Raw genomic sequence first — 26921 nt, forward strand, 5'->3', positions numbered from 1 at the left:
TGAATGGAGGTATGCTTTCCATACATATAGCAACCTTGATTATTTTGCATTTTTAACAGTTCTGAAGGTTATAATTCTGCCCCTCCTCCTTGTAAGCTAAACAAGTAGTTGAAAAACACTGCCACAATTTGTCAGATGGACAGAGGTATTTTATTTTTCACATTTCTATCTTGCCACAAGCCAAAGATGCTTGCTGGCTTACATAGATAGCCTATAAAAACCAAGTAAAACATCTACAGTATAAAAAATAGTAAAAAAAACCCCATCAAATATACAAACAATAAAACAAGCTAAATGTGGCAGAGTAAAATTAGGGGAAGTCTCTCCAAAATAATTTCATCTTTAGTAGCTAGTGATCTCTACCAGCAAGCTGTCCGGTAGCATGGTGCTGCCACTGAAAAACCAGTGTCTTCTTGCTTCAGGTCCCTGAACCTCTTGAAAATATAGGATGAGTGATAGTTTGTGTTTGCTCTGATTGATCAGTTCATGACTGATTGGAGTATGTGGTCCTGCAGATATCTGGGTGCTTGCTCATCAGAAACAACTGTTGTGGCAACAGAGAACTCTGAGTTCACACCAACTCCAACTTACTAAGCTTCATTTTCAGTCTTTTCTCTGCCATCCAGGTCTTGGGAAAGGACATTGATAGCACCTCCTCAAAGCCTGGCTAGTAGTGTGATATCACTGACTATCATTAGCATACTGTTAACACTGAACCCCCAAATGTCAGGTGACTTTTCCTAGAAGCTTCATATAGACGATGAACAGGAAAGAGACGCCCTTGTGGCATCTCACACGTCAGAGGCCACTGACCTCTCTACCATCACAGACTGGAATGACCATTGCGGAAGGAGTAGAACCACTGAAAAAACTCTCCCCCATCCCTACCCTCTGCAAAACTCTATCTTGTACTTCACAACTTGTCCAGGGTTGCTTATTTGATTTTTTTATCAAGTGGCGCTGACATTTTACAAAACTCATTGTTATGTTGCATCAAATAAAATCTTTAAACAGTCTGACTGGACAGGTCTAGGGCCAAAATATTTGATCCATTTGCTAGCAACTCCAAATATAGAGGGCAGATCATAGAAATTACACAGCCTCTTTCTTCCTTCTACTCAGGAAGCTTTAGTTGATGTAAATTATAGTCAAAGAGACTGTGCTACATTCACCGTCCTTATGTAGATAGGCCACATAATTCCAGTTAGGCAGAACTTTAATTCCAATCACACAATGAATTCCACAGATAAAACAAAATTACTCTTTCTTTCCCTTCTGGATGAAAGGTTGTATAAGGGGTACAGCAATCAAAACAATGGATTGGAAACAAATTTATAAGATAAGAAATGGTTACAAATTTTCCTCCCCATGGTTTTTTTTAAAATTGGAAACCATTATTGGCACTTGTAATTTTGAACTTTCAAACCATAGTTTCTCCATTAAAGCATGCTGATTCCAAGGCACTTTAACTTGAGACTTTAACTCCAATATTTTCTGTGATTGGTTTGGGAATAGTTCAGGGTTTCTCAATTCTTGTTAGCTCCCATTTTCCTTCTCCATAAAGTTTCAAAATCCAGCTATGGAACTGAAATTAAATAGTAAACACAATATGAGAATTATGACTAAAAATAATTTTCCTTTATCCCCCTGTACTCATCACTCTTACCTTTTCCAGACTTTTGCGATGGCCCACACTGACCAGAGTCATTCCCAGTTGGATGCAGATTCTATACATTTCATTCTCTACATCTTCTGTCAATGCACTTGTAGCTTCATCTAACACTGCAAGTTTAAATGGGAGCTCTTCAGTATGGCACTATTACAATTTACAGTGTTGTTCTCTTCCTTTTATTGCTGAGTAAAACATAGCAAATGTAATCTAGTCCTGTAATTTTAGCATGCCCGGATCACCATTTGGGTAATTGTAATGTGCTTTATGTGGGGTTGTCTTTGGAGACAACTAGAGAACTACAACTACAACTGATTCAAAATATGATTCAAAGCTGCTGATGGGACAACCCCACCAGAATAGCATAACACAACCTATCCCCAATCATTGCATTGCCAATGGGTTGCCTTTTGGGCCCAACAGAGAATTCCACTCATTTCTTTCTCATTTCTTTTAAAACCCACCTAATGCTGCACTGGGTTATATCAGACAATGCTCAGCCAAGGTATTACAAACTCCTAGAGAGAGCCTGTTGTAACACATCTTATTCTGCAAGGACCATGAGGCATGAGATAGACAATAATGAGGGCCTCTATCTTTGGAAAGCATTGTCCCTGGAAGTGAGACTACCCTCTCCCATCTTATGTTTAAGAAGTTAAAACTCAACACTGGAGTCACCATTCAGTCCCTAGCTTGTTCTACTGCCTCTTACATATTTAATTTTTACTTGTTTTATAGTAAGGTTTTAACTGTATGTTCTATTTGGATTGTTCATTGCACAGAATCCCAGATGATTGGAGTTGACAGGCACTGGCTAATAAGTATTCCATGCAACCATTTCCCATCTAGTAAGCAAGGTAGATGTGCTCCAGGTATGCAACAGTGTCATCTTACAGGCCTTAGGAAGCACAGCTACTCTGTTGCAGTCCCTGCCTTCTGGAATGAGCTCCCCCAAGAGACTTGTGTAGCTCCCATCCTTATGATGTTCAGGAAGCTGCTAAAAACTGGAGATCTCAGAACAGGATGATTGTAAATCCCACTTTAGTTACATTTATTATGGCTGTTTTGTTTGGGTTTTGTTTGTTCTTTTTATATGTATTGTTTTTCTTTTTATCTGCTTTATATTGTCATGGATTGGGAAGCCTTGAAATTAGGTAAGTAAATAATATTCAGTTCCAATTCTCATCAATCCTAGACAGCATGGCTTATAATTAGAGTTAATGCTATTTGAAGTACAACACTGGGAGAGGCGCATGATGCCAACCTCATTCTATCACCCTCAACAATAATGAAGTGGCATTTTAAACTACACAGTTGTCATCACGGGCCAATGTTGAAACATCTCCAAGTGTTTTTCCAGCAGCATTCCAGATTAAAGATAATGCATACTGAAATGTAAACCAGCCAAAATAGAATGTCTAGGCTTGTATCCAACAGTGTAGCTAGTTTAATACTTCCAGAACTGGGTTGTAAAAATCTGTAATGCCTATTAAATAGCACTATGAACTTTGCTATCTGTGGCCATTTTGGATTTTTGCAGCCTCTAAGCTAGTTCAGCCTTTCTTAATGTGCCATTCTATAAGTATGTTGGGATAAAAGTCTCATTATCATAGTCATCCGTGTCACTTGCTAAGGCTGAAATAATTACTTCAAATGTCTTTACTACTGCAGTTTTGGTCATGAAGCAACTTTGTTCTGTGCCCAGTTTTGTTCTCTAATCTACTTTTCCCTTCACGCTCTGCTCTTCAATGTACTAGAATTATTCCTGTTCCAATCCTTCTTTCCTAGAACTTTTAAAGCATCCTCTATCCTTTGGCTTTCCTCATTTTACTTTTTATCAAAGTCCTATTTCCTCAGCTCTGCCTTTCCAAGGATATTGAAACCAAAAAGGTCTATAGGAAATATTAAGGAGAATAACTACTGAGCTTTCCAACAGATGGTCATATAAGCTTTTTGTAGTTAAAAGCAATGAAGAGCCTTGTGATATCTCAAAGATTGAAGTATCTACTATTGTCTAAGCTTTTGTGATCACTTCACCAGGCACATGTCTGCGAGAAAACTGCTGTTATAAGGAGAGGAACTAAATAGTGGATTATGATCCACAAAAACCAATGTAATCATAATTTCTTCAGTTAAGTGCCACAAACCACTTTCACCCAATGCCTTCCCATATCCTTAAATAAGAAAATTAATCCTATTATCCTCCATTCTGTATTCCTTTTCTTACCTGCATACTGGGGTTGTAAGTAGAACAGGCGAGCAAATGACAGCCTTTGCATCTCACCTGGTGAAAGAATGTCATACCTGCATCAAAAATAAGAAACAGAACAATCCACAATAAACACTATTACTCTGGTCTTCCTCAGCTTTGGATCTACTCACTCCATTAACATCATCTCACTAAATAAACAGAAATGACCTTACCAGTTCCAGTCCACAGGCTGGTCCAAACCTCCTGTTCTCATTAACAAGTCTGACTGTATTAGGCACAGAAAACAACATATTAAAAACCACAACTTGATCCACCCTTATCATACAAATGCATTTGCAGACCTATCATTACAGAATCACCTTGGTTTGTTGGTATAAGCCCATGGCCAACTCCTATTTGGTCTCTGCCTTCACTCTATGTCATGACGGTTGTCACTGGAATTTATTATCCTGGTAAGGTTTGTTCAATACATCATTGTGAACCAAGGTTCAGCTTTGATACCAGTAATAAATTTAACTGCTGATGCTCAGCGTTCTCCAAATCCAGCCAACATGCTGAAGTTCATAGTTCTTCTCTTTAAGGTTTAATTATTGGCTTAAACTTAGTAAACCTTTTCATCCACTATCTTCCAAAAACTGGGGTATGAACCAATTTATATCTTTTATGTTCTAGATAACTCACCAGTCCAGCCAGCTCCAGGAACCTGAGTATCCTGTCATCATCTATAGACCCTGTGGTACAAGAAATTCAGTGGAAGAAGCATGCTAATCAAAAGGTGCTTTTTTCAGATCAGCACACTGCAAACTTTGCAGTGCTGTGAGATCCTATGTAAGACATGAATTTGTGTGACATTCCATAAAGCTAATGCCTTATTGTCTTATTGAAATTAGGGTAGAAAGGGAAAAATACACCCACTTTTTAATAATGAACATTTAATCTGTAATTGGAGATCTTTCAGATGTGGCTGGATTGCAACTGCTAGGAATCCCAGTCTGTCTGTAGCTAAGTAGGCAGATATTTTTCAATAGGAAGGTTCTGTTCTCAAGAAAGATACCGTTTATTTCTGGCCCTGCCTCTGCTGCCTCTGGCCACATTTTCAAGTCTTTTGCAACTGGAAGCAAAAGTAAAATGAGCACAGTCCTCTGGTGTGAACCTCAGCCTGGGTTGTTGTTGTATAGTTCATCTGCCGTCTTATTTTTATTCATCCCCTTTTGAAGTCTCATGAAAAGACAGGAACCAAAGATTGTTGTCCTTTTTTCTTCCTCTCTGTTCTCCTTATCCTTATGGATAAGGATCCCCATAAGACTCATATCTACCACAAGTGGAATATCCCACAACCAACTGGGATGGGGGGGGGGGGGCACCTCTCAATCCTTGAGAACACAAAAGTCTTTGGAGCAGGATACTATGAACTGGCATTATATTATTGGACTATAAATTCCTTTTTTATTTCTCTTCCCTTCTGGCATATCAATTTCCAGTACTGGCTTTCCTGTAATTAAGTACCGCGTTTCTCCAACAATACGCCCCCCACAATAGGAAGACCCAGCATTTTTTCCAGGCATAAAATATTAAGCCCCCCCCCCTCCAAATTTAGGCCTAGTTTAAAACATGCGAAATTGGGGGGGGGGGGGAACTTGCCATTAGGAGTGCCCCGCGGGCAGCTACGCCTCACCATCAGCCGCTCCTAACACCATGGTGGAGCACGGAGGGCTCTCTCACCCCTCCCTTACCCAGGTCAGCAGGTGGGCGGTGTCGGCATGGATGTCCGGCAACGTTTCAGCCGCTTCTCAGGCCTTGGTAGCTTCCACAGTTCCCACCGGTGCTGGCGCCTCTCTCGCCAGCGCTGTCTCCAACAATAGCATCTGAGTCACTCCCACTTTTCTCCCATCCCCATAACAGGGAAAAAAAAAACATTTTGAGGTACCTGGGAGTGCCGCGCGCTGCATTTTGGTTTAATCCTGAGCCGCTGGGTGGGCGTGAGAAGAGCTGAGCGAGCGTCTCTGCTGCTGCTACCCTTGGTGCTCCAGCCTCGGGCTCTGCAAGTTTGCAAAAGTCCTGGTGCGCAGCCTGTTCCTGCATTCCAAGAGCCCAAGCTGAGCTGCAGCTGCCCCTCTCTCGCCAGCTCCATCTCCAATAACAGTGGCAGCAGCGGTGGGAACCATGGAAGCATTTCAGCCGCTTCTTGGGTGGGGGAGCCACCTCCGTAACTTCCACAGTTTCCACCGCTGCTGCCGCTGTTGTTGGAGACGGCGCTGGCAAGAGAGGGATAGCTGCAGCTCAGCCTGGGCTCTTGGAATGCAGGAACAGGCTGCGCACCGGGATTTTTGCAAACTTGCAGAGCCTGAGGCTGGAGTATCAAGGGCAGCAGCAGCAGAGACTCTTGCTCGGCTCTTCTCACGCCCACCCAGCCGCCGGGATTAAACCAAAACGCAATGCGCGGCTCTCCCAGGTACCTCAAAATCTTGTTTTTCCTGTTGTTAGGGGAACGGGAGAGTGACTCAGACGCTGTTGTTGGAGATGGCGCTGGTGCGCAGGCGGGGGAGAAATTACTTCACCCCCGAAAAGATGTCCTAGCCATTTTCTCAGGGCTCAAAAAAAAAAAAAAAGGCCCGGCCTTATTTTGTGAGAAACACATCATAGAATTTGCAACCCAACACATCTGGTGAATGCAAGATTGAGAAAAATCTGATTACTCCATTATGAATTAAAGCCAAGGTATAGAAGTCTGAAGCTCTCAAATGGTTGGAAGCAGCCTCTGGAGAGCTTCCAAAAATCATTAATGAAGAAAGTGATTAAATGCACAATATAAAAATAGTCAAATTTACTATATTTATTTTCAGTCAAATTTACATGTAAATGTTTTTTTTGGTTCTGGCTCCAGCTATGACTTTTTAAAATGTAGGTCCTGTCATTCTGTTTGGCCCCAGCCCAGAAAAAGTGCATTTCCCCAAATCAGAGAGATCCCAGTAGTTAAGGAACAACTCAAAATAGAAATGAGAGCTAGACGTTGCTGAGACAGAAGCCAAGCAAAATAACTTTCAGTCCCATAAAGTAGCCTCCAGATTTTATTAGATTTACATTAACAGGACTTTCCAAACTATCTGAAAGTGCAGTTGTTTATTAATCAAGCATCATTTTTATTTAGATGACCTTTCACCAAGAACTTTAGAGATTGATTCTAAACAACCCTTTCACTAATAAATCCCACTTAATTTGGTGAGAACCTAGAAGTTGTTATCTATCATAACAAAATCAGAACTGTTTGATTATTCTCATGGATTTTATAAACATACTAATCCACCCTTTGGATTTATAATTGACAACGATGTCCTGCATACAACAGTGAACTATGACAGATGGTTAGCTATCAGCAAAACTTTCACATCACCTCATATTTCCTCAGGGTGGGAAGGTTTTCAGTGGGGTCATGTTCCACATTTAGTTGCCAGATAAAACCATGTGGGTACAGACATTACCAGAAACATATTAGAGATACTCAATAAAATGAGGGAGGAGCAGGAAAAGGTGAGGAACTGATTTAGGGGGAGTCAAGTTGCCTTAGAGGCCATTCATTAAGATTCACAATACGTTATTTTGATAAGAGGGCTCTTTCATCACCATCCTTTTTATCTAAACTTCTTTGGATAAAAACTTCTTTCCTGGATTTATGCACAACAATGAGCCACACATGCAAATTGAATTTATATCTCTTAAGAAGGCCTTTCATTTTACCTCTTTATTAAAGTTGCATTTATCAACTTTGCTCTTTCTGCCCAAACTCAATTGTCTCCTCTAAGTTTAGACTATCCCCATCATACTTTCATGGATTGATTTGGGGCTTGTAAAAGTAGAGTGGTGTGTTTCAGCCACCTTTCCCAGAAGAAGAATTCTATATATTTAAAAAATATTAAATTTTTAAAAATTAAGTTAAAATGGTACATTCAGAAGACATACGTAATAAATAGTAGCTCTGCAGATGATTTGGAATTAGACTGTCATCAACTCTAAGCTGTATATATCAGCAAGAAGGATTTTCAACACATAATCATTCAGAATATTTTGAAGCTGCCTATCCATGGAATAAATTTATGGTGAATTGTTTGATCAAGATCTGACTACAATTCACATATAATCCATTGACAGTTTTCTTTGGCTATACAGCATAAGGCCAAACATGCATATGGAGGAACACTTCATAGTCCTAAATATATTAAATGCCTTTCAATGAACATCCTAGTCAATTATGTTTTACAAAAGAAGTAGTAAAGCTACAAAGAATTAGTCTACCGCTAGGTCATGAATTGAAGGCGTATATAATTAAGAAAAGATATACACCACGGTAGTCTCCAATGCAATTCCCACTCACCAGAATCTGGATAGATTTCCTTTAGAGGGTATATAATCTAAATCAAATAAAACAGACACAAATTCCAAATGAGATACTTCGCAAACATAAAGGAGCCAGGGTTAAGCAGCAATTCCCCTCCCTTAAGGAACTTTTGATAAGTAAACCAAGTAGGGTTCCTAGAATTATGTATTGAGTATAAAGTAATTCTGGAGCATGCTGGAAATCTAACCACTCTGACAACCTGATACTAACATGACTCACCTGTTCCCGCAGTGTTCCATCTGTGAAGAAAGGACGCTGAGGTATGATCACTACTCCATGGGGGCCAAAGGAAGTCAGCATGTGGACTTCCCCTGCACAAATCCAGCAGAAAAAGTAAACCAAAAACAAAGCAATGATCCAACAGTTCCAACTGTAAAAATTCATGATCAAAAGATCTACCCTATTTACCCTGGTTGTACGACGGATCATCTTATGTATTTGCCTGGTTTTTTAATAGCTGCATGAAATGGATCTTTATTTTGTCACACTTGCCATGTGGCAATTTAAGAAGAGAATTTTTTAATATAGGATCTCTGGATGTACAATATTTCTGCTTCAGCTCACACAAACCATTGTAAACTTTCAATGTCAACTGGAAACCTATGGGTTTACCCAGGAATTTAACAAAACGTGTACTCTTGTGCTTTTCATTGCTCTGTTTGTTTTTGTTTTTAAGAAGTGAGAGACCTGTGGCTTCAAGCCTCTTTAATTTCTTCCCTTTTGAGATTATTGTGTTCATAATGAAGAATAAGCAAATTTTATAAATGAAATAAATCATGGTATTCTTTCAATACACAAACTCACAATGTTAATAATCTAAAACACATTAAGTAAGACAAAAGACCAAGTAGACCAAAAAGGAAAAACACAAGTCATCTACAACATATAGTATGAAGACTGTAACAGCCAGGACAGACAGGCAGAAGACTGAGTGCAATCATGAACTTCAACATCAGAAAACACAATGAAAACTTCCTAATCTTGCCACTCATGTACGGATTTAATAATAGTTTCAACTGGGAAACTGTGACGATCGTACACCAAGCTAAATCCAAACATACTAGGGAATTCCTGGAAGCTGTGGTATTCAGACAAATCAGCAATCACGACAGACACATAGATATAAAGTACATTTATATATCAATAAAAACAATAAAAAAACGTAAGGAGGAGACAACAAGACTAGAATACATCTTCTCCAGCAGCCTACACTCAGATAAGCAACAAGCAGAAAACAATACCCTAATCAAGGAACTATCAAGGAGACAATGACACCCCAATGACAAGTTATTGTATATAAACAGGGAGCAAACCACACACTCCCCAGCTCTGATAATATTACCTAGTTGGGTAAAGAAATGTCTGTAAGCAAACAACCAACATCAAAGAGCAGCAAGGACTCCATTGAATTCAGGATCTGGACAAGTTCTGAAAGGTCTTCCTAATTCAATGAAGTCTGCAATTTCTATAAACAACCTTTTCCAACATGGCACTCTTAAGTTGAGGAAGGGTGGGATTAAAACTACTATCAATGGCTACCCTCTGAACATTTGTAGCCTAACACCTCTGGATGGCATCAAATGTATATTTACATTTCTGAATAATCTAAATTCAACTTTTATTCCATTAGCTACGTTATGAAGGACCAACTTGCTGAAAGCTTTCTCAAAGGGCACCATTTCTGGGCACTCACCCTGTTTGCACTTCCATAGGCCTCCGAGAATACGCAACAAAGATGTCTTTCCTGTGCCTGTATTCCCAGTAATCAGGAGATTGTTTCCTTGTGTGACTTTCATGTTTAGGTCCTTGATAAGCAGGTCCTTGGAAGGAGCAGCAAGGGAAACATGCTCCAGAACAAAAGCGGTGTCTTTTGAAATCCTCTTCTCTTTAGAAATGCTGAAGATATCAAGCCCCCATAAAAAGAGAGGAAAGACATAAGGACTGATAGTATGTGCATGGTTCATAGAAAGAGAGCGCAGTCTATATATATTTTAGCACTTTAATGATAATAACTTGTGTAGCCCAAAACAAACAAGGACAGCCCCACTCCAAATATTTTGTTACAGAGACACTTCTCAACAGTCAGCAATTCTGGGCATCTGCTGTTGCTGCTAAAATGTGCAGAGCTTTTAAAACTTCTTGGTGTCGGAATTCATAAAACTTCTCATGTTCCCCCAACCCATTGAGAAGCCTGAGAAGTCTTTGGGAATTTAGAAGACCAGGGCCTGGCAGCCTCTTTATAAAGGTCAAAGTGTGCTGTCCTATCTCTTTTTCACTCCCTGTACTTCTTGTCCAAATCCTTCTCAGAACCAAGTGCTGCAGCTCTCAGATTCCACTTGGCATTGGTGTATATGTGTGTGCCCTGATTTATTTATTATTTTATATGTTTAAATTGCTCAATAGCTCAGTTTCTTTAGCTGGTTTACGATAAAACATTAAAAAAAATTACCATCTGAATGAAGACAGATACCGAATCAAACAGGGGTCTCCAAACTTGGCAACTTTAAGACTTGTGGATAGCTGGCTGGAGAATTCTGGGAGTTGAAGTCCACAAGTCTTAAAGTTGCCAAGTTTGGGGACTCCTGGAATAAAAGATCAAACAAAAACACCATATCTAGTAAATTAGGTCATTCAAAAAAGAAACAATATGAATTAAAATAAAGTGAATTGCTAGTCTGAAAAATAGAATGGATTTTACCTGGTGCTGAAATGATACCAGTATGGATAACAATCAAGTTTCTTAGGTGTGTGTATTGGGGGGGGGGGGGAATTCCACAAATGGAGTGCCATATCCCCTCTTTCTATTCTTACAAGAATTTCTATAGTTAAAAGAAAGGGGGATAGATAAAAAGGCTTCCCCCTCTCCATCACCACTAATTATCCACACATACCCCAAAATTTTATTTTTTGACCCAGAAACATGATTGGCAGCCACCTAGCATTTTTAGGCACCTGGCATGAAACAGATATCTCCGGCTTCTCAAATTCATAAAAAGAATCATGTAACAGGTGAAAGAAGCCTCAGCCTAATACTAGGTTCTTACAATCAGATCTGGTATACTGTAGCTTCTTACATCCCTCACTTTCTATATTACCTTTAGAATTTTCCAGAATTATTTCCCTGGCAAACCGTCACAGAAGGATAAACTGGAATATTCTTCCACAGGTATGACCAAGATATTTATCTATAATTTGTATGATAACCCAAATAACCAAGGAGCACCATGGATTAAAGCACCAAATTGCCATCCCATATCCTATAGCTGCCGTACATACCTGTCAAAGTCCCATTTGACTTGTGAGTCACTATGATTTTGCTTCTTTGAAAGGTTCAGCAATATTTCCTGCAACTCTCCAATTCTACAAAAGTCAGAGATTAGGGAAGGAGATGAAAGAAAAATGCTTACATTATACGATTTTCCCAAAGCAAATATTTGCAAAAATATTTGCTGAAAAGAGGAAGAGATCATATATGTTTAGAAATATTGGAGTGGTTAATCTTTGTAGAGTTCTAGGGTTCAACTGAAATGCTCTTCAAATTGAATGCCCTGTAGGCTAAGAGAAGTGCCAGTTGAAATGAACCACTGTAGAAGTTGAAAATACTCTGCTGAGGCTACCACTTCTATTAGAGCAGAGGTCCCCTTCTCCCAGTCCATGGACCAGCACCAGGCCATCCAAACAAGTGAAGACCCATCTGCGGGATGCGGGCATTATACAAAACCATGCCCCTCCAGTCCGTGGAAAAATCTCTTCACAGAACTGTCCCTGGTGCCCACAATGATGGGGGCTGCTAAATTAAATGGTCAGCATTTTAGGTCTCAAGAGAAAAAAAAAGAGGCTGCCTTGTTATTTTTTTCCCCTTTAAAAAGGCATCTTAGAAGAGATTCTATGACAGACCCGCTTTTGTGGCCTCAAAGTGAGAAGAGCGAAAGCCCTTCCTACCTCCATCTTTTTTATAGCCTATGTAGCAAAATCAGATATTTAAGCCACCCATTTCTTCTCTTCATTCTATTAAACTCTCATTGCAAAAGGAGATCTGGTTCTGTTCATGTTTGAAATGTGGCTCTCAAACCCTGGTGTAGTCCTTGAATTGACAAAAACCATAGACTTCTGGAGCAAATAGTGATGGGCTCTTTTGCCTTTCAGAGTTTTAGAGATTCAGAAGCTTCCATGCTATCTGAGTGCTTCCCAAACCCAGAGAATAAAATACCTGTGAGTGTAGCCAGCTACGTCGGACACTGTGGTAGAGAGATCAATTAGGACGCTGAAACAGTGAATCAAGTAAATTGAGACAAAGGCATTCTGCAAAGCAAAATCACATGAAAATAGAGTAAGGCCAAGATGGGAAACCGTCCACAAGAGAAAGGAAACTCTAACTAATTATCCTGATGCTAAGAAATTGTTCCTCGATAATTTCTGACTCTTCTGCTGCTCACATAATTTGTCACACACAAAAATAGAAAAATAGAAACACATTTTTCCATATATGGGTTGCCTTGAAAATCTTAAAACTCTCCTTCCTCTTCCAAAAATGTTTCATTACATAGTAAAGAATATAAACCCAATAATTTTTAGATTGATTTGTATCAAACAGGAATTTAGTTCTGGCAACTTGCCTTGAAAGAGTGATTTCAGTGATCCCTCCTTTTCAGAAAGAAGCACTCACCCCATGACAGGTGAAGCAATAAATATGCCAACTTGAATGTTTTTATGACAAGCCAGTTAGATCCTAACAGTCAGCAGTTGTGTAGAAACAAGTATCCTATGGCAGGAAAGACTGAGGCTTCTCTTTGGTTAATAAGCAATAATTTCTCTAACACAGGAGAACTGGATTCTCCCATCTAATACTTATTTTCATTTCTGTAAAACATTTTAAAATTCATGATATATAGACTGAAATAAATAGAATAGCCTCATAGAAGCTAGGGTTGATTAGCATTTCTCATTTCTTCTTGTGAAGTTAGAAACAGAGTATTTTGAAAATATTTTGACTTTCAAAGAAAAAGAGAAAAACAGCAGCATTAGGGAAAAATAATTATATGTTAATGCTCTGGGATGTTCTTGCAGAACCTGATATAAGTTGCAAAGTTCAGCAACCTGGGTATCTCAACTTTTCACATCCTTCTAAAAGTAGATGAAGTTCCTAGCCCTCATGCAGGAGACAGAGTCAAAACATACGAGCATGACGTAGTGAAATCCCAGAGGAGATATTGAATAGATTAATAGCATCAACAATTTCAGTTGTAGGACTTGTATTTATATACTGCTTAAGTGTCGTCAAATTGATGTCAACTCTTAGCAACCACACAGACTTTCTTCAGGATGATCTGTCCCCTTCAGGTCTTCCAACAGTGCACCCAATGTTGTTGCAATCTATTTCATCCACCTGCCAGTTGTCAGCTTCTTTCTTTCACTTTCTTTCACTTTCTTTAACATTATGAGCTTCTCAAAGAAGCTGGGTCTTTGCGTTAGATCCAAAATAAGATAGTGAGTTGTTTTCTTTTTCTCTGGTAAACTGGATTTCTTGAAGATGTTGTTGATGATCCTGTGAGTGTTCTCTAATTGGACCTTTTTTTTATTAGGGTGAATATCTCCCCACCAACAATCGGCACCCAGATGAGCAGAGATTAACTCCAAGATTAACATCAGATCAACAATCAAGTAAACAGTATCCCAATCAAAAAAGTACCAAACAAGCCAACAAATAAATAGCCCAACCAAAGAACTTCAAAGACCACCCAGGGCAAGAAATAGAATATAAACTGAGAGCAAGCCTTTAATTAACATAAAAACAGGATCTTTCACCCCAAATAATCTGCAAAAACTCACCTTGCTAACTAAGGAGCTCAATTCTGTGGGATTCAGATCATCATATACTCCATTAAATATAGGAATGGCAATCATCACGTAGCTCAAGATGCTGCCCAAATAATCAAAGGTGTTGATCCCAACTGAACAAAAACATATCAGCATGATATAGTCAATAGAAGGGAGCTTTTGAACAGTATTTAGTTCTTGCCATACTGGCTCAAGTGCAGAAAGATACAATATTTTTTTCATATGGGCACAACGTTTATTGGAGAGCACTACATTTAGACACTCATCACCTGCACTTTAGCTGAAATTAGATTAAACATGATATTTATATTTGCAAAGTAGGGAACGTTTCTATATCAACAAGATTGCTTTAGCAGTGTGGGCTAGAGCAAATATTTTTGATTCAATGTCATTCTTACAATGTATGTCTCCAGTCCTTACCGTGCTTTTTAAATAGCATGTTGTATGTTGCATAAATCATGCAGCCGATTTGCAGTTATTCAAGAAAAGAAATTACTCGGGGGTGTATAATCAAAGGCTAATTAATTAGACTTGGATAAGGAAGCCTATGAATACAGTTTGACCCACTTATAGCCATGATCATATATATGTGTGTATGTGTTTGACATTGTGCTTGTTTTAGCCTGGAAAAAAATATACCTTATCCAAACTAGATTCTGATATTTAGGAAAATACATATCAACAATACAGATACATGTGTCCATTATTCTGAATAGCAAAACACTGGGAATGTCCTTTTAATAGAAACAGAAAATTCCATTAAAATCCAAGTGTTGATTACTTTGTTCAAAACGTTACAGCTGTATCTTGCTTTAACACTCATCCTAAAGACTGTCACCTTTCAAGTACAGAATCCAAATATCTCCACTTGCATATAGACAGCCATGGAATTCATCTTCTGTTTCAGAGTTAGCTGATGACTACTTTACTGTTTGAAACACTGTATTTTGTTCTCAAAATATTCCCCACATGAACAATTTAAAATGAAACTACTTTAATCAATGTACAAGTTAAGATGATAAAATGCTTCTCCTTACTGTATAGCCATAGTTCCTTTCCCATCAGTTCCCTCTGCGTCTTTAAAAGATTTTGAAGCTTGTAGTTGGTTCGCATGTGTTCAACTTCCCCAGCTCTGCAAAACAACAAAACAAAAGGACATGACTGACCAGGTATAATGGTCCTTTCTGCAAACATATAGTCTTATGGGCCAGGAAACCAATGTAGCATTAGCAAAAATATAGGCAATTCTCCATATATTTTAATGAACTGAGTTCATAAAACCTATTAAATCTGCGGTTTAGCAATTTTAATATATATGGACTTAGAATTCCCCCAGCATGCAAGCAACACCATAGTTAAAAAAACAGAAAAAGGAGCCCTGTTTGCTGCTGTAATTCATGGTATCACTAAACTACTTCAGTTTCAGCTTTCCATCGACCCAGGGAGCATTTATACTCAAACCACATTGAACCAATGCCACTAGTGACCTCATGTGGCAAAAAGCAGAAAGCCAGATGGCCCATGTCTGTTCCTCCTATTTTGATCTGCGCCCTTTTCCTTGTTCTTCCACCAAAATGTCTCTCTAATGTAATTTACACATACTTCTTATGCAGAACGACTTTTTGCTTTCAAAATTTCTATCTGCCATACGAGTTGAGTAATTGAAAAGAACAGTACTGAATACAGACAGGAAAAAACCTTGATTCTCTATTGGGTCCTGATCTTCCTTACTTCTGACTTAATTTCCTGTGATGCAAGAGGAGACATATAAAATTTGTTTCTGCGCTTTAAGGAAAAAATTCAAAACCAATGACTGAGAGCACCGCACATTTTCTATACACATACTACATAAGAGAGCCTCGTTCACAAAGCCTCAGCATGATTAGCTCACCGCAAATCTTTTGTCACTGAATTTTGAAAGGATAATACTTGGACTGAATATATTTACAAAACTGCCCATGATTAGAAATCCTAATAAGTGAAGACAGGGAACTGATAACTACCAAATGAATGAAAAGAAAGTTCAACAGATTTGTTAAAAATTGTTTGAAAGTTATTGACATATAACCTGGTCACTCATGGTTGGATGAAATTGATCTGAGCCTCAAAAAGAAAGATGACACATTTATGAAGTAGAATTCATTTATGGTAGAAGCAAGGATGGAAAGATATAAAAAGATATGTAGTAGGTATCAACTAATTTTAGGTGTATTTTCCCTTTCCTTATCAGGAAAGGAAAGGAAAGTTCCTTATCGGGGAAAGGAAATAGTAAATCTTAATTTCCTATTTTTTATCCTCTTCCTGCATTCAGTACAATCCTGCTCACCCAAAAAAGAATACAGTAATGGTTATCTATGTATAACTTAAGAAAAGGGAGCTTAAATTTGAAAAAAGGGGAGAAAATAATTCAACAGCATGAAGAGGGTTTGGGCTAAAATAACAATTCATGAAATTCCATTTACTGTATATGAAATATGTATTATCCATAAAAATTGAATTTACAATTTTCTTGCTTCTGAAGACTGAAAGGAGATACTAAAAAGAAAGGAAAGTATCTTACCTATAGAAAGCAACGGATTCAGCATTCACCCGCAGCTGCATATGCTTAAATCTGTTGGAAAGAAGGAAAATATTTTCTACAGTGAGTGACAATTTCTAGAGATGAAACAACCAGAATTTTAGAAAAGCCCCCTTCATAATTATCATGTACATACAACATAATGATACAGATCCTTTCAGGACATGAATAGGTACAAGGATTGTGCAGCATCTTAGCAAGAGGCATGAAAAAATAATAATAAAATCTCTGACCCCTCTCTTCTACTTCTTAGCCACTTGAATTGGCACCTCACCTCCAAATAGTTTTATTTCAAGAATTTTTCAAGATATCACAACTAAGTTGATGTATTAATATATTTGCAAACAGCACCACATGTCATTTTAGATGTGAACCAATTAATAAGATCTGCTCAATACATTCACCTGAAATCACCTTCAAGCTTTTCCTGCTGCACCAGTTTTGAAATAATGGGACTCATTAGGAACTTGTTAACAATTGTCCCAATGATAAAATAGCCAAAGATGCTTAGAGGACCCAGCCAGCCAGTGCTAAGAGAGAGAAATTCAGAGAGGTTAGCAAATCTATTGGTAGGAGGGTTGCTTTGAAACATTGTAAATGTGCAGCACTTATTAGTGTCATAGCTGTTACACTAACCATATACAAGTGGTCCTCAGTTAATGATTATTTGTTCAATGACTATTCAAACTTGTAAAAGTCCTGAACAAGTGGTAATTACCTCCTGTCCTCAAAGTTCTGGCTATCACAGCATTCTGTGGTCTCATGTTCAGGATCCTAGTACTTGGTCACCAGTTTAGTTTTCCAATCATCGCAGTTAATTGCAATTTGCAACATTCCCCACCAGTTTCCTCAACAAAGTTCATGGGAAAGAATGCAGGAAATTGGAAGTTGCAATCACATGAAGTCCTCATTTAATGATTTCAGTTTGCTTAAAGATAAAGAGGGACTACCAGAACTGCTTGTTGCTAAGCAGTGCAATCACGTGACATCAAAATTTATGACTGCATAATAAATTTATGACAGCAAAGGAAATTCGGGTCCCAATTATCTTTGTTAAGTGAGGATTACCTTTAATCAAAGAGCATTACAAATACTGTAGTGACTGTCCAAATGAATTACAATTCATAGCCACCATGGTCATTGAAGAGAAACTAAGTGTTCAGCAACAATAGTCTCCCTAACATCAATATATAACAGAGCATATGCTGCCCCCATCCCACCACCCATTTTAAACTAGGAAAATTCTTGATGAATTCAATATATTATGACATGGAATCTGTGGCCAGACAACTTGAAGCAGAGTTAGTTACCTGCAACACTCCCTGCCTTATAACTTAACTGAGATTTGCTAATGGTAATTCTCCTTTCAAAGGTAGTAGAAGGTGGATCTTGAGCTGGAAATATTAAATAAATTAAATGCCATTAAGTGAAGTTGAACTGTTAACTCTATGGAGTTCTACCAAACTGAGACTCTCCAAATATACAACTGTATTATTTTGCAAACTTTCTATTCTTTTCTCACCCCATTTGCTCAAAAGAAGCAAATGGTGATCAGAATATTTTTGTACCTGGTGCTGAAAATTCATTAAAGCTACTTTTCTCCATGGCATTAAAAATACAATAAGATTAAATAAAATAGCACTTTAGTGACTTTTCATAGCATCCAATAAATCTAAGGTGTGAAGAATTGTAATGTCACCTGAACCTGTGAGAAGCTTAGCCAAATTCATCCCTTTCAACTGTATTCAGAAACTCTGCAACACTTGAGCCCTATTGCAATATGGTTTCAGCTATCCAAGATGGGTGGCTATCTGGGATAAGTGGATGTTGACAAATGCTCTTTGCAAGGCATTTGCATAATTACCAATTAATTTTGATGCTCACTTTGTCCCTAAACTAGAAGCACCAAGTGAGAGCTTTCATTCCACTCTTTCTCATTCTTTTCTAATCCTGCCATTTGATTCACTGAAAAATTGTTGGAAAAAAGCACAGAGAACCAAGAACATCATAAACACATCAGTCTTGGAAACCATGTAAGCCTTTTACATTGACAAGACGCATACCATACTTGCTCTTTCCAGTCCTTCCCCTTTCCTCCCACACAATCTTTGTTTCCCATGTATAAAAGCCAAACTGTTTACACAGTTCTTAAATCTATCCTTCCCATATAATTTGTACTTGTAAAACTCCTTATCTACCAGATCAACCTATTCCACTAGATAGTCTCCAACTGTATCTTGTAATCATCTTCCTTGATTTCCCTTTCCTTGTAACCCTGATAGATACAAGGCCACAAAACTCTACTGGAAAAGGTTGGTCTGGTAAATAAAGAGTTAAAGGTAAGAGCCATGTTGGTGCAGTGGTTAGAATGCAGTATTGCAGGCTATTTCTGCTAACTGCCAGGAGTTTGATCCTGACCAGCACAAGGTTGACTCATTCTTCTGAGGTCAGTAAAATGAGGACCCAGATTGTTGGAGGCAATATACTGACTCTGTAAACTGCTTAGGGGGCTGTAAAGTACTGTGAAGTGGTATATAAGTCTAAGTGCTATTGTTATTTTTTCCTGAGATCCCAGTGTTCTGTCCAGATGTGTAACCAACAATTTCCAACCAGCACAGCCCCTTTATCAGAGTTTAAATCTCCTCATTTCAAGGACATGCAAACTGGGAGGGATTATTTAGTTTTAGAGCATTTTCATCCCCTCCATGCTACTATTACTAGGTGAGTGGACAATATTATAGCCTATTTGAACATGTCCAGTTTGATTTACAAGCCAATCCCAACACATTGTAATCTTCGCCTTGCTTTTCTTTGTTTTGTCCTGACCAAATGAAGATTGCAATGGTTTTCAGGTGCAATCTATCACTGTTGAATGACTGTGAACTGTAAGCTGGTGTGCAGGGCCCATATATCTGTAATGAACCAGAGGAGAAACACATTTGAATGCCTGTTTCAATCAAGGAGGGAAAAGGGAAGAAAAGGTAGTTTCCTGAGGTTGCAGGACAGGCACAAGATTGTGGGTGAACTTGTTTGTTTGCTTTGCTGCTCGCAACAAGCCAATCCTGGACTGCCATCACTATCATACAATTATTGGGGAGGTGGGGGGGTTATCCAGTAGGTAGTGCACGGAAAAATCCCTACGTGACAGGACTCACTGCAAGCAGGCTCTTCATGATAGGAATCACTTTCCTACCTGTAAAAACATTGATAGGTGTAATAAGCAAGGGTGAAGGGTGAGATGATCAGTTTACTGGCCATAGAGCTCAACTGTTTGCAGAATCTCTCCACATCTTGACTGATTCTCTGGTCTCTAAACAATTGTGCAATAAAGAGAGATGTTACCTTGACACATACCACCCTGACAAGAACAGAAAGGGAGAAAAGTTAATGTGTTATGAACAAAATGAGTCATTCACTAGTCCAGTGAATAGTGAATAAACATTTGCACCAAGCAAACCACGAGAGGTAGTCCTCAATTTACAGCTATTTGATTAGTGACCATTTGCAGTTACAATGGCGTTGAAAAAAAGTGACTTATGATCACTTTTCACATATACAACAATTGTGGCTATTACTACTTTGATTTAGCAATGGAAATTTTGGGTTCAATTATAGTCATAGGCTGAGGACTATCTGGAATGGCATCAACTGTCCCATCATAGATGTTTATGTGGTAGGATCAAATATTGCAAAAAACACAAGTTTTTTTCTGATTTGGTTTGTTCTGTAAGAATTCAGCCATCGTCGTTTGCAATTGTTGAATACACAAAAATAGATAAAACCTTTTAAGAATGTAGAACAAATAAGTTCTAAAATCTAACCAATTTATTGCAGTTAGCATTACTTTTTAGGAAGTGAAACAAAGATCTGCGTAGTTTCATAGTTTCATTTGTACTGTTTTAGAAATGCATCCACAGCAATATTAGATTTGGAATGATAAACCAGTGATGGATTTTCACAACAAACTCTTCTTACATACTTGCTGTTATAAATATCATAGTTGTTTTTAAAAAACAACAATTAACTAAAGGAACATTTATATGAATGGTACACTAGTATAATTAAAAAGATTATGCTATTCTCTTAAGATTTTTCAACAGCCTCCCATTTTTTACTATTATAAATATTTTCAATTCTTTTTCAAAAAAACCCACAATGTTTTAAACAATATTTTTTTTGCTGAGTCCTGAGCTATATTCTCTTCTACTGAAAAAGTAATATTCTCTTAACTAAGAGAAAATTTATTGACTGATAAACCTGGTTTAGCTATGTCAAATAAAGCCCTGGTATATTTGTAGAATCCCCTTTGTGACCTATTAATGATGTTTTTTAGATGTCATTCACAACATTACCTAACTATATGATTGGTTGTTCTTTGCTATCCAATTCTAATATTATGGAGAAAGTCTTGTTTCTCAAACTATGTGTTCAGCTAGATTTATGCCCATTTATCTGCGATGAAACATACTTCTGACTAGACATGCCTTAGATTAAAATAGTAATATACAACAACAGTTTCTCTTTTAAGTTATATATCAATATTATCAATTCTCTTAATTTATGGGTCCAATTAAAACTAGTAATGACCACTTATGTTCCCACAGCATTCCCGTGGCCCTGCTTTCCAAACTCACTTCACTTGGCTGTTCTTTTCATCCTGAGGGGGCCTGCTGAAAATCACTTTCCCTGGTAGGGCTCAGGGGACTGGACGTACTATGGCTTCCCTGTAGGTTCAGACAGTTCTTTCCCTTCTTCTATTCTAGAAGATCATTAAGAACTTCCTATTCCATCAGGTTTTGAATTGATTGGTAATGGGTATTTATCTGTATATATGTTTTTATATTTTGTGACCTGTAAGAATGTAAAATGTTTTTGTTATATTATTTTTTTTCTCAGATTTTTCTTTGTTGTACACTACACAGAACAAAGTGAGGGAACATTAATAAATAAGGTAAATAAATGAATGCCAGAGAACAAACCCATTCTGTAATCTCGCTTAATGACTACAACAAATAACAACTAACAACAGTTAATTGGAATTTTGGTCATAAGTTGAAAAATACCTGTATTTATCAAGGAGTATGATGGGGCTACTTGGAGAGGCAGTCTTGGAAATAAAAGATTATGCCGGTAAGTTTTACATAGAATATAAAGAACGTACAAGCTTCCCATTTTTAAAAATTAAAAGAAAAATGAAAAAGGGAGATCTGCAGAGACCCTGCTGGTAATAGGTGTGCTGGTACTGGTACTTCTGGGCGTCAGGTTGGAGACTATGCTAATCTGTGTTAATATTTGAGGTGCATAAGACTTTTTATTTTATTTAATGTTACATATTTTTAAAACCAGAAACCTAGTTTGACACAGAATGCTTTAATTCTGAATGCAGCTACCTCAATGTTATTATACTTATTATAGAGTAGCTCAAACATTCTATCAAGGAAGTACATCAATTTGACTGGTGCATTTTAGATTGAAATATACTGTAGTACAGTAATACATTAACCCCTAGCGGGTGATAGAATAAAAATTAAATGAACTCCCTGTGACTATGAATAAGTGTCCATGGATACTGAGATGACAAAAAATATGAGCATAGAAGCCAGACCGGGAATAAAGTCTAGAGGCACAAACATCAATAACAATAGCTAGAATGGCACTGAAATGCCACTTACGGATTATCAATTTCCTCATGTAGAACATTCAGAGTATAATACTCTTGGCCCTGAAAATAGTAGCCATGGAGGTATTCAGTGAGACTCTTTCTCCAGCTGACATACATCAGATTGCAGATAAACTGGTCTAAACTCTTCAGCTGACAAGAGAGATACAAAGAGAGAGAGCACTGAAGATCAAACATGAGGAGATACAACATTTAAAAGGAACTGTTTGGAAGTCGGGTGAGCAAATAGCCACATTTTCTGAAGCAGACTGAAATATTCTTTTTATTCTGATCCAATGGACGGTTGGGAAGAAATTATGTAAAAGAGTTGGGACCCGATTTGCCTGTTTGTTAGCATACTTTAAAAACTGAACAGACAGGACCAAATTTGGGATACAGAAAGAAACCTGTAAAAGAAAAATCAGGTTTTAAAAAATGGACATATAAAGCCAAGTTGTGGAGAAAAACTATCCAGAAAAATCTCCCACTGGATATCTGTGAAGAGAAGCAGGTGGACACAGCTCCTCCTAAGCCCCAGAAACCATATAATAGACAGCATATACGACCATCTCATGATTTCTGCTGCATGCATAGACACACATGTAAGGCCCTGGCTAGTAAAGTGTAGGAAAAATATTAGAAGCCATGCGATGTATATTTTACTTCCCTTGTTTTAGAAGCCAGTTACAGCTTTAAGCAACTCCAGCCTTAGTAATTTTTCTGAGTAATTTAAAAACAAAATACAAACGTACACTTTGGGACTCTACAATTCTTTCCAAAAGTTGTGGGAAAAGTCTTCGAACCTTGAGTTAGGCTAAAATGGATTTGAACATTCTTTTTATCTTGGACAAAGGACTAACAGCATTAGGAATATTCTTTAATTCCTGAATCCATATGCAACTGATTCTTTTGGTCAACTTGCAACATGTCAGATTTAATCCGATTCATATTATAGAACAAATGCAGCCAAGCAACTTTTTTTGTATATTTCTGTCTAATTTATATAAGGAGTAACATAAACCTGAAAGCAACACATCCCAATTTGGGTCTGTACATATCTATGTCTACACCTATTCAGGCACACTAGTCTCATTCTCTTCCCTTTTTGGTAGATTGGCCCCTGCAGTATAACATATTAGAGTGCAGAGCTGAGATATTTTTTTCAAAACAAATATTTATACCAGTTTGCATGCCACTAACATCATACTTACAATTCATGTTATCTTTGATCATAGATATGTACCTTTAACACATCATTCAAGCGATGCAACAGTATAAAATATATGTGCCATATATGACAGATCACAACACCAAAGACTGACAATCATGGGAGGTGTTCTGAGTTATGCTCAAGGCAACTGATTTGCAATTATGTATGTTGCTCATACAGATCATTTTTCATTATAGTTAGTGGTCTAGATTAAGTAGATATTAATATGGAGAAATGATTTGTACTGATCTTTCATCTATCAACATATTGAAATAATTGACTGCATTATGCTGTTTGAGATTTAGGATGAACACTTGTAGAGTAAGCCTACATGAGAAGGAAGATGCAAAGGACCTGACTAAGGATACATAAAGCCTATATTTCTCTGCTGCTCTCTAGTGGTCATCTGGCTTTCTGCAGCCTATGTATATGTATGTTCTAGTTTGGGTTTTTTATTTTATTAAATTTTATTATTTTACTAGCTCTATATCCATGCTTTGCTATGAAACTATGTAAGTTTAGTTTTTGGGGAGGAAAATAAGGGGGAAAATTGTGTGCCTCTGCCTACCAGCATCCATCGGTATTAATCTGGCTAGTGTCCTGTCACTGTGTCAGAGAGTTGACGGTTGTTTGGAAACTGAAACATAGAAACTGAAACAGTATTTGCTGTGTGAGCAAGGAGACAGCAAGGAGCCTGGGCATGGGTTAGCTCAACTGTTCTGTACTAAAGCTGCTTGGTGCTGTAGAAACTAAAACTGAAACTCCTCTCCTCTGCTTGTATTTTGCATTTGGAACAGATTTATTTTCAGGTGGGGAGGGGGAGTAGAACTCCTTAGCATCAGAGCATGTTAATAATAATATAGGAAATATTAATGCTCTAATGGTCATTTTGAAAAATCCTTTCTTAGTGAGCATCTAGAAGCCAACAGGAACATACGTGCCAAATTTCAAGTTTGTAGGCTTTACAGTTCTGGAGATGTTGTGATGATGTGTGACTGGTATTTTGCTTTTATATATAGATAGATAGATAAATGAAATTAACAGACCCTCCACCCCAATATCAACGATAATAAAAAAAAATAGTAAACTTCAAAGAAGCAAAAGCAGATCCAGGTAATATCTCAATGAAAAATAATTATACCAAGCTGCATTTTTATCATGTCACTGAATTTAGATTATATAAAAGAGTAATGCTCCATTTTCTCATTCCTGCAATATATAGACATTTCAAAGATTGCCAGAATGCCCATGTCTTGAAACCATTCTTTAACTTCTAAAATAACACTTTATTTGTGTATTCCAATTGTGTTCCCAACCTTTCCCTCCCCTCATAAGAAAAAAAATTATCTCACCAAAGAGTTGAGTATAATGAGAATCAGAGCAACTGCTGTCATCTTATTGAACTCATAAAGATCTTTCTTTCCCAGAACTGAGAAATATTGACTGGGAATCAGTCCCACCTGGTAAATGATCAGTTGAGCTAGGACAGACAGGAGAAATATTTTTAAAAGCATAAGCTCCAAAGGTGTATCAGTAAAAAGAGAGACTAATCCTGCATCATGGCAAAAAGAAACATACAAAATTATTTGTCTTAGAAAATTGTTTGCTTACTCAACAAAGCAACTACAAGCAAGGTTAGAAACATCAGCACATTCTTAGAAGTGAAGGTAGGAAATAATATTGTTTGGATCTTTAGGAATCGATGGAGGAATTGGCGATCCAGCTGGGGCCTAGAAGAAAGATAAAAAGACAAGAAAAGTTATAAAGCTGAACTGCTAACATGGAAATGTCACTGCTAAACCCTCCATTCCACTCAGTGCATGTTTAAACCGATTGAAATTTTTTTAAAAAAAGTCTCACTAGAACAATAATAGAAGGGTCCCAGATATCTGGGCAAATGTAAGCCCCCTGGGACTAATGTCTAAATTTTACGTCAACCCTGGGCACAGAATATGTAGAATAGCTGCACTTTTGTTTCAGATGTACATTATGTAGAACTGCATCCCCTCAACCTTTTTGGGGACCAGGGACCAGTTCTGTGGGAGAAAGTGTTTTCTGTGGACCAGAAGGGGCATGGTTTCACATGTTGCTTGCATCTCATGGATGGGGCTTCACTTGTTTGCACGGCCTGGTTTCTGGTATGGCGCGGCCCAGTGCCATTGGTGACCCCGATATAGCACACTGTCAGCAATATGGCAGATCGAATCCCACCAGGCTCAAGATTGACTCAGCCTTCCATCCTTCCAAGGTCGGTAAAATGAGGACCCAGATTGTTGGGGGCAATATGCTTACTCTGTAAACCACTTAGAGAGGGCTGTAAAGCACTGTGAAGCGATATATAAGTCTAAGTTATTTCAAGTGGTGGTGGTCACTGTCTATCCCACATTGTTCTATCTTGCCAAGAAGTAGGCTGTGAACTACTTTTTCAAATGCCTTGATTTAGTCCAAGTAAACCATATCATCAGGATTTCCCTCATGCACTCACTTTATCAAAAAAGGCAACATAAAGTTTGAAAAACACTGAATTGTATGAATAGGCAGCATGTAAAAAGTTATACATACCTATCACAACATCCCCTTTTGAGGTATGCAGAGTTATATGAAACTCAGAAAAAGAGTACAGTGTTTCTTAAGGCTAACCTTAAACTTATTATTTTCTTTGCTCTTTTTGAACTGTAGTGTCTACTATTGAAATCCACCATTGCCTCTTACCCCACCCCACCCTTCTCGGCCCTGGAATCCTAACAACAGGCGTCTCGGTTCATAAAGAACTCCAACACAGTGGCTCCCTTTTCCGTACTCGATTGTGGACAATTTAAAGCACTTACCGGACAGTTTTCCTAGCTGTTTTCCCTGGAGCCATGAACGAACTGCCCTTCCTTGCAAAAAGAAAGAAAGAAAAAGAAAAAGGGCTTCCCAGTGTCCACTCGGGATCGCGCTATAGAGGAAGACTTGTAAGTCTTTCAAGGCTTCGATTCTAGTCCCACCCCATCCAGGGATTTTGATGAGGATTCATTATTTCTTTGGACTGTTCATTAGCAAGTCAGAAATAGCGATTATAGTGGTGTCATCACTGAAAAAACGAGTTGTGAGCACACCGTTACTAAGAGCTACAGAAAAAGACGGCCGAGATGGCCAAATACCCATATCCGAGTTATTTTAGTGGGAATAACCAAAGAACTAGAGGACAGCATTCGCCCAACTCTCATTTTCGGTCTGTATCGCTAAAGTAATGTTTTACGACCGTCTTCATGGATTTAATATATACTTCCGGTCCCGCATTACAGTTCAAGTCCTTCGAGGGTTGAAGAGTGGTGGAAATGCTTGAGTTAGCATTGCTTGAATGACGAAAGGCGTGCCCT

The 26921-nt window shown here is 38.0% G+C and overlaps 1 protein-coding gene across 5 annotated transcripts; it reads right to left on the minus strand.

The window, feature by feature from the left end:
- Nucleotides 1–127: 127 nt before the first annotated feature.
- On the minus strand, nucleotides 128–26921 carry ABCD4 (ATP binding cassette subfamily D member 4). Of its 5 annotated transcripts, XM_026711673.2 has the most exons (19): nucleotides 26388–26916; nucleotides 25171–25289; nucleotides 24912–25039; nucleotides 22363–22502; nucleotides 19884–20000; nucleotides 17095–17220; nucleotides 16673–16723; nucleotides 15150–15244; nucleotides 14104–14225; nucleotides 12485–12576; nucleotides 11551–11634; nucleotides 9968–10170; nucleotides 8494–8585; nucleotides 8251–8287; nucleotides 4563–4612; nucleotides 4094–4146; nucleotides 3897–3973; nucleotides 1667–1782; nucleotides 128–1585 (listed from the first exon to the last, which is right to left on the minus strand). In XM_026711673.2, exons 1-19 carry the CDS (start codon nucleotides 26420–26422, stop codon nucleotides 1517–1519), a joined length of 1806 nt encoding a protein of 601 aa, XP_026567458.2. In that variant the 5' UTR covers nucleotides 26423–26916; the 3' UTR covers nucleotides 128–1516. The 5 variants fall into 5 exon arrangements, with proteins under 5 accessions (XP_026567458.2, XP_087778070.1, XP_087778072.1 ...); XM_087921944.1 differs by lacking the exon at nucleotides 17095–17220 and having other exon boundaries at nucleotides 26388–26921; XM_087921946.1 differs by lacking the exons at nucleotides 22363–22502; nucleotides 24912–25039; nucleotides 25171–25289; nucleotides 26388–26916 and adding an exon at nucleotides 21325–21370.

This window comes from Pseudonaja textilis, chromosome 1 (genome assembly GCF_049901715.1).
Source record: "Pseudonaja textilis isolate UNSWEBS1 chromosome 1, rPseTex1.2, whole genome shotgun sequence".
In the NCBI taxonomy this organism is placed as follows: domain Eukaryota; kingdom Metazoa; phylum Chordata; class Lepidosauria; order Squamata; family Elapidae; genus Pseudonaja; species Pseudonaja textilis.